Raw genomic sequence first — 13,676 nt, forward strand, 5'->3', positions numbered from 1 at the left:
TTCAAGATAGCAATTTATGAAACTAATTCTTATTAATCCACATTTGTGTATTAATAAATTATGTTTTGTTGTTTTTAAAAGGCAATTTTTTACTGTCTAGTCACATGAAATGTACATGATTTAGTAGAATTTGTTTACTATATGATCATCATTTCTACTCAATCCTTCTGCCAGGTTAATAATTTTATAATAACTTCAAATAGAAAAAAATTAATACTAATTATATAAAAATCTACGATGAGATCAATCACATACTGATGTATGATTGTTATTAAAATATTAAAGCTTTTACTTTAGTCATCTAAAACAGTTTCTCTTACTTTTCAACCTTGTTACCTTACCAAGCATATAACTACACTTACAACTCACTAACATATAGTTGAGATTTATAGCAATCACATATTTAAAATTATTCTGAAAGAAAGGAGGAATAAAATATATATAAATAATTATAAACAATTCTTAATTATGAATTCATTCATGATCACAACTCATTATAAAAAATGTAGCATTAATACATTACTTAGTTTGATTGCATCTAATCCAATAATGTACTTTAATCACTTTTCAAGTAATTTTAAGATTATGAAAGTACTACATACAAGATAAGGCCAGTAAGTCAACTGCAAGTGCCAATTATTAGTGTTTTATATAAATCAATAATACGCAACATAACACCAAAAGCACAGTTTTATTACTGATATAATTTACTGCTGTTTTACAGTTCTTGTAAAGTTATTTCGGTTGATCTTTACAATATGGTAACTGGTAGTTTAGCGACATTTTGGAGGCGATAAAGGTTACTACCTGGCACTTTGGTAATAATGTGAGCAGTACTCAGTTCCGATTACGCATTATTTTGTGTGAGGGAAATGAGAGGTCATGGGATATGTCATGTGATATTAATGGACGAATTACGGTTCTTTAATCGGAAAAGGGGGCAAATCGGGAAAAAATCTGGAAATTTTGTATTTGGCCTTATTCTGTGTTGTGTGAAACAGTGTTCGTGAATTTTTGGATCCCATGGCCGTAACTAAAGTGAATTCGAAATGGGTATTTATGTATGTATTAATTTAATGTATGTGCTCATTTATATTTTAAGTAGTGTTTTTGAATTTAATTATATTTTAATTCAATGATAGTTATTTTGTGAATTTTATGTTTGTAGGAATTTGGTATACGTTTTAGTTGAAGTAAACGTGCATGGAAATAATTTAAATATCTGACACTAAGTATTTGTAATGGTTGCGGTATGAATTCGTTGGTGACGTGTATAATGTAATAGATGATTTAGAGGTAAAAGTTTTTGGATATTTTATTTATTTTATATGTGGAAATGTTCATTACTTTTTCACGATCAGGTAATTTCATATATGTTCTTTTTACCGGGTTTAAAGATTGAGAAAATTGTCATGTATTTTCGTGAAATTTTTCTAATTTATGAGAAAAAGCAGTGTACATGGATATAGTGAAGAGTGTGCGCAATGCCATTTTTGTGCAATTCTGGGATGTTTTTTTAAGTAAAAATAAGTCGGCGTGTACATGGTTTAGTGATATTTTAATTAAATGATAGTTATTTTGTGAATTTTATATTTGTAGGAATTTGGTATACGTTTAAGTTGAAGTAAACGTGCATGGAAATAATTTAAATATTTGATACTAAGTATTTGTAATGCTTGCGGTATGAATTCGTTGGTGACGTGTATAATGTAATAGATGATTTAGAGGTAAAAGTTTTTGGATATTTTATGTATTTTATACGTGGAAATGTTCATATTTGGAAAGGGTAAATACTTTTTCGCGATCAGGTAATTTCATATATGTTCTTTTTACCGGTTTAAAGATTGAGAAAATTGTCATGTATTTTCGCGAAATTTTTCTAATTTATGAGAAAAAGCAGTGTACATGGATATAGTGAAGAGTGTGCGCAATGCCATTTTTGTGCAATTCTGGGATGTTTTTTTAAGTAAAAATAAGTCGGCGTGTACATGGTTTATGTGTATCTGTTATTTTGAAAAATGCGTAAGGAGTATGGTATTTTGCACTTTTTCCCAATTTTGCAGTGAATATTTGTCATGATTAAGCACTTTTGTTAGATAAAATTTCTAGCATAAGTGTAATTCGGCTAGTAGATTGTTGGAAGAAGTGTTCAGTAGATAAAAAGAAAAGAAACATGTCTTTACTTCGTGAAGACAAAATGGCGGCGGGAAAAAAAAAATAGAGGGTTGCTGTAGGAGAGTTGGTCGCCAAATTTTCGCCAAAAAACGCCAAGTTACCATAATGTAAAGATCAACCGTTATTTCTATAATCTCATTAAAACATGCAACTGCATTCATACAAGAAGATTTTTATTAATTTATTGTTGAGTGCAATAATTAAATTAAAAGCTATACAGAACTGAAAATGAATCATGCCGTTATTTCACACATTAAATAAGTCACAGAAACAACATTTGGACTGACACTTCTAATGTGGAATAATGAATACAAAAACTGAGGGAAGATCATTGCCTTCATTTTAATAATAATAAAAAAAAAAGAATATAAGCTGAATGCACAGTTAAATTCTTTTTATTAAAATAACTGCTAAGTTTTACAGATAAAATTACTCACGGGTTCCCAATAATTGAAGACTTCATCGCAATCCGAGATATTACTCCAAACAGCAGCACATAAACGAGCTGACAACAGAACTTTAAAAGCTGTGTATGCTGACGGTGCCCACGGCGTATTCAATTTTACTTTTGTGACTATTTTTCTATCAAAACAATGTGAAAAAAATTAAAACAAGGATAACAGACGAAATAATTTTGGTTCACTTTTCCATCAAAACAAAGTGAAAAAAAAAATAATAAAAAGAACAATTTTATCTAATGAAATAGTTCTAGTTCATTTTCAGTTTAAAAAAATTATACTTACATATCTGATGCATTTTCTTCTGCAGAATATTTTGCATCCTTAGAAACATCTTTTTTACCTTTCGAATGTAGTCGACTCCGAGGTGGCATACTGACTAACTGAAATGCCAAATTTACGAATACGATTATTTATTCCACGATTTTAGTTTGATCATAACAGTAAAGAAATTTCACTTTTATTTAGATGCAAAGCAAGAAGGATCTAAGAAGAAAACGTCATTAACTTAGCATATAACATCAAACACAAAATAAACACTCGGCAACTATGATTATCACAAAGACCAGACAGACAAATTAGACAGCTACTTCTTTTGCTCTAGTCTTTTTGCATGAAATAATCAATATCACATGTATATTTCAATGTGTAAACAATTTTCGAAATTTTTTACTAATAAATTTAAACATTTTCCTTCGTTTTACCTTTAAATATGTTTTATTTTAAAAGTCACTAAAAAGTCAAAGAATGTGTTTGAATATATTTAACTTGAAATAAATGCAAATACCTTTCTTACATTTCCCCTTTCGTTTCATTTTTACGTTAAATTATAAGAATGAATAATCATATTCGCTATTAGAATATCATGTGATGAGCTATTTGTTTTCCTTTTACTATTGATACTACCTCTGCATACTGTTTACTATTCAAAATCTGGCAATAGCTTCTCACGTAACTATGACAACAAACTGTAAAATATTTATAAACCTAAATATAAGGAAATATACTATCATTCAAGAAAGCCGCTATATTTTTTGCAGCAATCTGTGTCTACTCAAAATGTTCGATAATACTATAGATTTAGCTGGTAACGATCTTATATGGCGAAATAAGCCTGATCTTCCTGTTGCAAATGAAGAAAACAGGAAACTAGAAGAAACAGTAAGAACTTTTATCTAACAAGTTAAAATTTTGTTGTATAAAATTAAAAAGCTCTGCAAGACCAAATTATGTATATATATCTGTTCTTTTCTAATCTTTTTTTTTTTTTTTTTTTTTTTTTTTTTTTTTTTTTTTAACAGCTGAGGGAAAAAAAGATTGAAATTGAAAAGCTGAAAGTAATACTTGAGAATAACATAAACAAAGGCAAGAATATGCGAGAGCATTTAAGCGACTTATGTCAAACACTTAGTTATAAACAGGCAAGTTTGCAACGGAATGTACTAATATATGAATATTAAATGCTAGGTAGCTATATTTTTCAACGAATTATGTTATATTGCATTTTTTACAATAGTTTTTCTTTTAACAGCAATTGTCTAAATCAAAAGAGCACGAGTTGGAAATGGAAATTCATACTCAGAAATTATTAGAAAGAGAATGCAGCCGTCTCGAACAAGAAATGAAAGCAATGAAGAGGGAAATCAGTTCTTTGCAAGAAAGGCAAAAAAATAGAGAGGTAATTATTTTAAGCACAAAAATTTCTTTTTTAATTTAACTTGCTTGTAAAGTTTATGATTTTCAACACTACGCCGATTTTGGGAGACACAGATTGTCTTATTCAGATACAAATTCATGGCAGTCTATGTTCTGCAATAGGTGAAGATCTTGTGATCATGGGCTCCTGTCTCCATGGTTTTAATATTACATAAAAAACTGCAATATTTCATTAATTATAAAGTTTATAATTGTCACTAAATAAATGTCACACTACAAGTCACCATCATTTTACCCCTAATTTAAGATAAAATTTAATTTAATTTTCTCCTGAATTATTATTCGTGAAATTTGACTGTTTCTGAAGTTCTAACGATTTTATTTTATACTTCCTCGTAATATTAGTCATCATATAATAATTATGTAATAGTTAAAAGCTACTCATTTCAAATTTGGCAATAAAGTCTGTCAATTTTGGCATCTAACACGGTGGCTGTGTTAGTAGGGAAAGAACTTTTATTTTTGACTTCTATTAGCTTCACTACACGGGTATCTGTTTAAAAAAGTTAGAATTTTTCCTGTAGAGATTTCTTTGGAAGAAGAGGAATTTGTTCTTAACTTTTCCAAAAAGTCATTTCCTTGAAATTTTGCTGCAGTTTTCTCTTTTTATATTTAACTTCAAAACATAATTCAATAGATAATTAAAACGAAAATAAGAATATCAGTTATGGGTGAATATATAAAAAATTTGATTTGTGGATTTTAATGGTATATGAAATGTAATAAAATTAATTTTTTTATGTCTTCACTGAATAGTAAAGTATCTTTCTATATGGATGTATGTGTTCATGATGTAAGTACGTGTACATGTGTTTAAATGTACGTACGTATGCATGTATGTATGTACACACTTACATATTTGCATACATGCATGCATGCCATTCTGAATCCAGCCCTTAAAACCGAAAAGTATCCAGAGTAATTATAATTTTTCTTATGTAGACTATTTTTTAATTCATATAGACAAATAATAAACATAGCGTTGCCTTGATAAATATGATATTGTATAGTAAAACAGTATTTTTTTCTAATAAACTAAATGGTTTATGATTCAGTATTACTTTATGGTTGGAAAAAATCAATATTATTTCCTAAAATATACACTACATCATTTGTTTATACCTACATGCTAGAGTAAATTTATTATTACTTATTTTTATAGTGATGTTTTAAAATTCCACTTTAATCAAGTTAAGAATATTAGCACCTAAAATATTTTCAACATTCTCTTTGATAAAGTAGATTAAGCTCTGGTAAACATAAGTAGATTTATTAGAATGCACTAATATTACATAATTTTTAATATTAGTATATAATATTGTAACTTAAGTAAAGTGAGTATTTTTTATTTTGTGAAACTGAAAGATATTTGTTGTGTTGGTATTAAAAAGTAAGGTATGAAGCTTTATAAAGTAAGACTATTCTAAACATAAATTCTTTTAGGATCTCGTATTAGGCATATGTCTTTTAAACTTCACTTTCTTTGTAGATTTAAAATTAATTTATTAAATAGAAGAATGTTAAATTATTCAAAGAGAGTAAAGTGCTAAAATTTACAAACTATATTAACCTGGAGAAGCAGTGATCCAAATCTTTTTCAAATCACCATTTTTGTACTATTAAATCATGATGTCTATCATCCAAAATATTTGTCAAAGTATCTTACAGTAAAACTTGGTTGAAAGTGCAAATTGTAAAATCTTACACCTAATGAAAAATAATTAGTGACAAACAATCACTTGATACATTGATACAGAAATATTGGTAGTTACATACAAATAATTAACATTTTTAGCTAACTTAAAGAAATACAGTGAATGAGTTCAGTATTATGAACTAATATCCCAAATTTTTCATAAAATATATTACATGAATTGTCTATTTTTCTTCTTCTATCATTTCTATTATGAGAAAACTAATATTAATAAGTACCAATTGAATGAAATAAAATTCTTATATACTGCTAAAAGTATAATATAAAATATCCCTTTAATGTCTTCTACCCCATCCAAAGTATCATTTCCAATCAATTCCTAATAATCCCACAGAATAGCGCCGTCAATGCAAGAAGCATTATAATACAACCTAACTGTTTGTTAAAGCTAAAAACAAAAGTTAACTGTTTTAGTTTGCAGCATTTTATATCTATTTTGGTTTGGTTCAGTTGATTACAGCAAAGCACATTAGGTCTAAAGCGATGAATGCCTTTGTGGAGGACTCGCCTGGAATCTAAACCAGGTTCGAACTACCAGTTCGAACCTGGTTTAGATTCCAGGCGAGTCAGTGTTCAGCGATTTTTACTGCTCAGCCACTGGTGGGCCCTTGTATCTGTTTTGACATAATGCATTAGCATCAATGAATCTTACGACAGGTACTTGTATTGATATAAATTGCTGCATCGAGCATAATATTAAATTCACTGGTTATGTTAGAAAATATTTTAAATACATTATTATTTGTAATTTACCAGAGCATAGTACCATGATCTCTTGGAATTGCTTAATAATCAGAACAATAAGTGTAGAGATTAGGAACGTTCTAAGTACTCTGAAAATTCTAATATGTAAAATACAAATTATGTCGCAAACGACAAAAGTGGGTTTTTTTTTTTTTTTTTTTTTTCCACATTTAAATTTTCTTCAAAGTAAAATTCATATGGAAAAAACTATTTTTTTCCATATGAATTTTACTTTGAAAAACATTTCTTTATTGTGCATTTGTAATTCGAAATCTATTAATTTTTAACCATTAATGAAATAGCTTCACTCAGAATCAACACATAAATATCAAAGTATATTGCAAACATGGAGGTAGGAAAGGAAGGAGGGGCCAGTCGCCACTAGAAGTGAAGCACTACTTTGAAGCTTGGGTCACCAGATGGGGCGTTCTTTGTTTACATTCAGAAGCTCGCTTGACACAGTTCTGATAGTATTTCAACACACGACAGTTCCATGTAAATCGAAAAAGGGACACTTTCGCATGAAAGAAACATTCATAGTGTGATGGATAATAGCAATTTGTATAGTTTAGTGACATTTACGCAAAAATCACATCTTGGTTATTTTTCGATAACTAACAACAGCGCGATTTTGATTATGAATTTGTTTTATAAAATTCTAAGCTGTTGAACTACAAAAATATAGATTTTAAGAAAAATGTTATGCTTTATAACGTTGCGCGCCTCCAACTTGCACGCAACCAAGAGGTGACTGTGAAAACTTGTATAAAAGATAGAGCCTTGTGAAGGGTTTAAGTCCCTTTTTATTCAACATAATAAATTACAATTGCGTTCTCTTGACGCTTACAGACGGTGCCAACTCGGCAGTCAAATAAAAATAATAACCTGAAAAGAAACTAAAGACAAGATTCTAACTACGAGGCTCTCTAAAATAACTAACTCACCGCGTTTTACAATACCGCTGCTAATTCAGCAGACTTGAAGCTCACTGGAACGATTACCACTACTTCCCGCCAAGCACATAGGCCGCAACGCGGGGTTCTTCAATTCTCGCTAACTACCTCCGCGCTCGCTAAGTAAGAATCTCTCACCGAACTCGTTTCCTTCTATTTAAATCATAATACTTCCGCTGATAATTTGAATGCTTGCGCGTTCTACTAAAATTTACATATTCTGGCATTGGCAGTTCCAGGGGAAAGTAAGGCTTGACAGGAAAGATAGTTTAAACTTAAAATAAATGTTAGTTAAAATAAATATAAACCCTACAGCTTAAAGAATGAAAAATACCTTACGGTACATTTAAAATTGTATACGTCTTTCGATACCCTTGATAAAGTATTCGCTACTTTTATTTTGTTTTCCAAACGCCAAAATGTTTTAAATAAAACAAATTTTTTTCACATCCATATATTATTGTTGCATATTATTGCAAAAAGCATGTATCTGCCTTTGACAAAATACATAAATATTCATTAAATTATTTACAAATGTATTTGAAATGAAGAATTTATTCACTTATAAACAACTGTGAAAGTACTGTGAAGAAATCTAATTATTAAATGTATTTAATTTATAATGATTATAATCTAATATATAATAACCTTAATATTGAATTGTAAACATAAATTGAAATCCTGTTGACAAATAGGTTATAAAACTATTTAAGCAAGAATTGTTCGTATTGGAAAGCAATCTGTTAAAAGGTATTGTAAAGCAAATGCTATGAGATGCGCACTTAAGAAAGTAATAAAGAGTTTTGGAATATGTATTGTTTTAAATGAAGGTTTAAAGAAATCTGATAATTAAAAGAATTATTTCCCTTACATTTTATAATAACTCAGTTACAAGTTTTAAATAATACTTAAAAAAAAAAAAAAAAAAAAAAAAAAACTTATTTTATTCCCTTTCAGAAATGTTCAGAGAAAGTCAAGTACTATTTAAAGTATTTCGCTAATTCCTAATAATTCTCTAATTTAAAATGAACGGAATAGAGCATTAATTATAAATTGACTTACATTTTTCGATTTAAAAGATGCCTCAGAAGCCAAAAAATCATGTCATATTTAAAAAAGTATTTTAGGAAGAAGCTCTATAAATAGAAAAGAAATAATGCATAATTTAAATATTAATAATAGAATAAACTTTGATCGTAATTTTTGTACCTTAACCGAATAAAATCGAATTACCTTAATTCTTTTTTCTAATGTAATTAACGAAAACTTATGAAAATATTTCATTCAAATTAAACCATTCTGAGACAACTGTCCTGTTAAAAGTATAGCATTTAATTCCGTTCAGAATGAAATGTTGTTTAAAAATATGTTGTTTTCATATACTTAGGACTCTGAAGTGTTGTAGAAAAAGAAAATATATACATTTATATGTATATTTACGACGTAATTACAAAATATTTACATCCGAATGCGTCAAATCCCATTGAACTCAATGGTAAATGACCCAATGTTTTGGTCACCACGTAGGGATCGCCGGTGCTTCAGAGCAGGGTACGGGAGAAACATGTTTAGGGCAACTCCATCTTACTTCCTACCTCCATGATTGCAAATGAACCACTATGTTAGAGTGTATTACAAATGATAAATACAGTCAGAGCTTGAATTGCGAGGGAACCCACCAGAGGGCACCAGTAGTAAGTAAGGTAAAAAAATAATGAAAGTAATAAAAGGGTACCAGTAGTTCTTTTATGTAAGTAAAGCACAGTTTCAGCTCAAAAATTTTATTTTAAAAATAAATATACCTCTAAAAATCGATTATAAGATTCTAACGTCCAAATTCATGCCTGTCTTTGTCTGGGGGAACAAAACTTTTGATGGAGGTTAGAACTTTTAAGGAGGAAAAAAAAAAAAAAAAAAAAAAAAAAAACTTCTTATTCTTCTCTAGATAGTGCAATAAATTTATGAAAACGGGTGAAGTGTTTTGTTCCCGTAAGTATTAACAGTGATTACCTTAGTCTTCCAAGTCCAGTGCTAGTGACCTCTTACTGCAGACCTCCTGCAGACTTGAATTATGTAACCAAATATAGGAGCAAAAATTGTCACTTATGCAGATCTTACATTTGGTTGCATGTTGTCATCGTATAGGATTGGGGGTAAAAGGTTTTTGTCCAGTAGCATTCTACTTGACAGCTAGAATTATATTGGCAGGGTTGGAAAGCGTTGGACTTTCTTTTTTTTCGAAACTACAATTCTTCATTAAAATTTCTTTCCATATTCTCATATTGTTTCTAGCATTCTCATTATTTTCATCAGTGATGCTTCAATCGTTTTAATTTTTTGCACTGCTGTGCTAGAAAAAGAAGTCCTCCCCCCCTTTTGAAATCGTATGTTGTATATTTAGGGTCTAAATTCAGAGGGAGGCCAGCTGAACTATTTTTTAGTTTTTGTTTGAAATTGTAAGTCCAATCGGAGCCCCAAATAAGACGAGGTCCGTTATTTCTTTTAACTATTTATAATTAATTTAATAATTTATTAAATTCTTATCTATATCCTTACATTTATTGAATTTTAATTTCAATGTAATTATTTTAATTATTCTTTATTTTATTTATTTTTTCTCCTTCCTAACGGCTTTCTAAAGGGCTCCGACACTTTTGATTTTAGAAATTAACCCTTGAGTACAGTTTACTATACTCTATTTAACAATCTTCATTTGATTGACTCCTGAAGCATCTGTTATTGTCTTTCTATGTGACCTACTGAAAATGACAAAAAATGGAACAAATAATTATGCAATAAAATATACAGTAAGACCCCGCTTAACGCTGTTTCGTTTAGCGCTGTTTCGGTTTAGCGCTCTGTTATTTCAACCCGGGGATTCTCCGAAATTGTGCGCAGCGCTAGGTTTCCAAATAACATATCCGAAACAGTGTAGTTGTGTTTCTTGCTTGGTGGACGCATTTTTATCATTTGAAACATTTGTTGACATTATTGTAAGTTTAAATTTGTATAATACTATAACGATTAATACAGTGACAAATATTATGATCTTTAGTTTTTATCATGGGTGATAATAAAAAACAAGAAAAGAAAGCAACCAGAAAAAGCATTTCACTGGAAACTCAAATGCAAGTGATTAGAAGATTAGATTCTGGTGAACGTCAATCTCAAATTAGTGCTGCATTGATTTTGGCAACTTCAACAATAAGGACAATTCTTAAGAATAAAAAAAAAAATACTGTCATCGGCAACTGCAACTACGTCAAGCTCTGCAACTAGAATTACCCGTTCTAGAAATAACATTATAGAGGAAATGGAAAAACGACTGTCTATATGGATTGACGACGAAATTGAACGCAATATGCCATTAAGCCAATCTATCATAATGCCTTCTTGACAAAAAGGCAGAAAATTGGAAACCCAGAATAGACTGAATGATCTGACTGAGAATTTTATTTGTTTTTAAAAGTATATGCGTTTATATTGTTTTTACTTTTGTAAGAAATAAATGTTTGATTTTATTTTTATTAAAAAAACATTATTAAATTTAATGCCTAACCATTTTTTATCCGTCTTCCCCTAACCCCATTATTTACATGCTAAGACAGCTTCGCTTAGCGCTGTTTCGCATTACGGTCTACTTCGATGGAACGTATCCCCCGCGTTAAGCGGGGTCTTACTGTATAAGTAAAAAAATGATTTAATAGTGCAAAGAAAATGACGATCTGAAAAAGATATTAGTTCATAATATCTTTTTTTGGATATTAGTTCATAATATCCAAAAAATTCATTTTGGGATATTAGTTCATAATACTGAACTCTTGAAATAATGTCTGATTGATCTGTTCTTAGTTACAAACTGAATAAAGAAGAGCGCGACTAACCTCACAAAACATTTAAGCAATTTATTTCAAGCTGTTTCATTTTTACTTTGACTTTTCTTAATTGAAGCACATTATAAAATTGTAATTTGTAAATATAAGACTTGTCTTTAAATTGAAAGATTAATCTACTTCTTTATGTTTCTTTTGAAATGCATTACAGAATAATCTCAAAATCGTTTATAAATATAAAGATTAACTAAATTATATTTACCTACAGTTTGTTAATTCTCGCATCATAAAAGGTTCACCTTTTTTCTATTAACAAGAGTAAGGTTAAAAAAATTAATAAAAAATAATCAGCTGAAATATTTTGTTGTTGTTATAATACGAAAAAGAATAAAAAGTATTTGCTTTAATACAGTTTTGAAGTTTTAAATAAAGATTTAATCAGTTTTTAATCTATAATATTGCTGCGTTTTACTAGTTCTCGGATTTGAAGCGATTGACGACAATGCTTGATGAAGAATGAAAACATAATTTATTCGTCAGTATTACACAGGACAGTTCCAAAAACACGTTACAGTCGTCGTAAAACTACGACAAACATCCTGAAACAATCAGTAACACAGCCTTGAGTCTATCAGGCTATAACGGTGAAGACAGCTTCACGGCAAAGCACTAAAATACATAGCTCCCGACTTGGTCGATCGCTCTCCATCTAATCTCTGAACTCAAAGCACTACTGCTAAACTCAACATAGATATTCTCTTCACTACTCAAAATACTCTCAAGATACTCTAGATACTCTCTTCACTACACAAAATACTCTCAAAATACACTGCTACGCCGCTTACAGTCAAGGTGTTTATAGCATTTGACTCTCGGGAAAACCGGTAAGAATTCATTCTAGTAGAATGCTCTTGTTCCGTCTGAGGCGTATCGCCAAATTTGTCACCGAATGTACGATTTCGCCCCAAATCTTGCAGCCTTGCCTTTCCTTGCCACTCTCTGGCAACCCTAATCCCGCTTTGCGGGAAAGCTATCTTACCGCAGCTGGGTTTTTCGTTACAATATTAATATCAAATTGGCTACAAAATAATTATATTAAAATAGGTAGATGTACAGTGTTAGAGCTGAATCGAAACATCACTCTGATTACTGATTTTTGAATAAGGTGCATCCTAAATGCCTTTTATTCAGATATCTTTGTAAACTAATATAAATAATGATGTCAAATCTCTAAAATTTTAGGAATTCAAACAACATTACTTTTTTATGTATTTAAAGATTTTTCAATAGTTGACTTTTTTCATGAAAGTACAAACTTCCTAACATGCAGATTTTATTTTAAAAATACAATTTACGATCTGCTGAAAAGTGATTCCTGTTATATCATATTTGAATTGTTTAAATTTTGCATATATATTGAATTTACTTTGAAATGAATTCAATTGTGAAAATTTATATTAAAATGTTATTTTAAAGAAATAATTTGTATTATTTTACTTTTACTAAAAATGATTTTTATTCTGTGTATTCACCATATTCATTTATATATTTTACGTTAGATTAGTCATTCTTGCCTAGTTTATTAAAAAATTCAGTATTTATTTTAATCACAATTTATATCACAAAATGAACTGTTGTTTCTCAGCTTTGTATTTTCTTTAACAAAAGCTAATGTGAAGATATTAAATGTGTCAAAAAGAAACAGCTTTCCTTCCGCTCAGTGTTATTAACTCTAAAAGATGTTTTTAAATTTCTGCAATTTGAGAACATTGTTGCTACATAAACCTTTAAATAACATACTATACTGCGCATTGAGTAAATATTTCTTTCAAATTTTTAGGCAGCTATTGCTGAACAAACTGAGAAAAGTGAAAAACTGAAATTAGCGACACAGATGGATGAAGAGGCTTTGTTGCATTACCTTGAAAAGTCTGCACAAATGGAAAAAGACAACATGGCACTTTTAAAATATACTAGTGAAGATGACAGCAAAATAAGTGTTAGTTCATTCCATATTGATCAATATTAATCCAAAGAACTTTTTATATTTCTTTTTATTATCTTTATTAATATATAATAAATC

At 29.4% G+C, this 13,676-nt stretch overlaps 2 protein-coding genes across 2 annotated transcripts in view; one reads left to right on the forward strand and one right to left on the reverse strand.

Moving 5' to 3' along the window:
* Alg9 (alpha-1,2-mannosyltransferase Alg9) overlaps positions 1 to 3,199 on the reverse strand; it is a 64,035-nt gene extending 60,836 nt beyond the window's left edge. The window contains exons 1-2 of the mRNA XM_035358759.2: positions 2,919 to 3,199; positions 2,613 to 2,757 (exon numbers count right to left, since the gene is read on the reverse strand). Coding sequence (XP_035214650.2) covers positions 2,613 to 2,757; positions 2,919 to 3,007 — 234 coding nt within the window. The 5' untranslated portion in view covers positions 3,008 to 3,199. The remainder of the gene's footprint in view (positions 1 to 2,612; positions 2,758 to 2,918) is intronic.
* Positions 3,200 to 3,564: 365 nt separating this feature from the next.
* LOC118188348 (coiled-coil domain-containing protein 39-like) overlaps positions 3,565 to 13,676 on the forward strand; it is a 63,154-nt gene continuing 53,042 nt past the window's right edge. The window contains exons 1-4 of the mRNA XM_035358760.2: positions 3,565 to 3,794; positions 3,935 to 4,054; positions 4,165 to 4,311; positions 13,434 to 13,592. Coding sequence (XP_035214651.2) covers positions 3,591 to 3,794; positions 3,935 to 4,054; positions 4,165 to 4,311; positions 13,434 to 13,592 — 630 coding nt within the window. The 5' untranslated portion in view covers positions 3,565 to 3,590. The remainder of the gene's footprint in view (positions 3,795 to 3,934; positions 4,055 to 4,164; positions 4,312 to 13,433; positions 13,593 to 13,676) is intronic.

This window comes from Stegodyphus dumicola, chromosome 10 (assembly GCF_044657685.1).
Source record: "Stegodyphus dumicola isolate Sdum_Otavi_A_Nest chromosome 10, ASM4465768v1".
NCBI classification, from domain to species: domain Eukaryota; kingdom Metazoa; phylum Arthropoda; class Arachnida; order Araneae; family Eresidae; genus Stegodyphus; species Stegodyphus dumicola.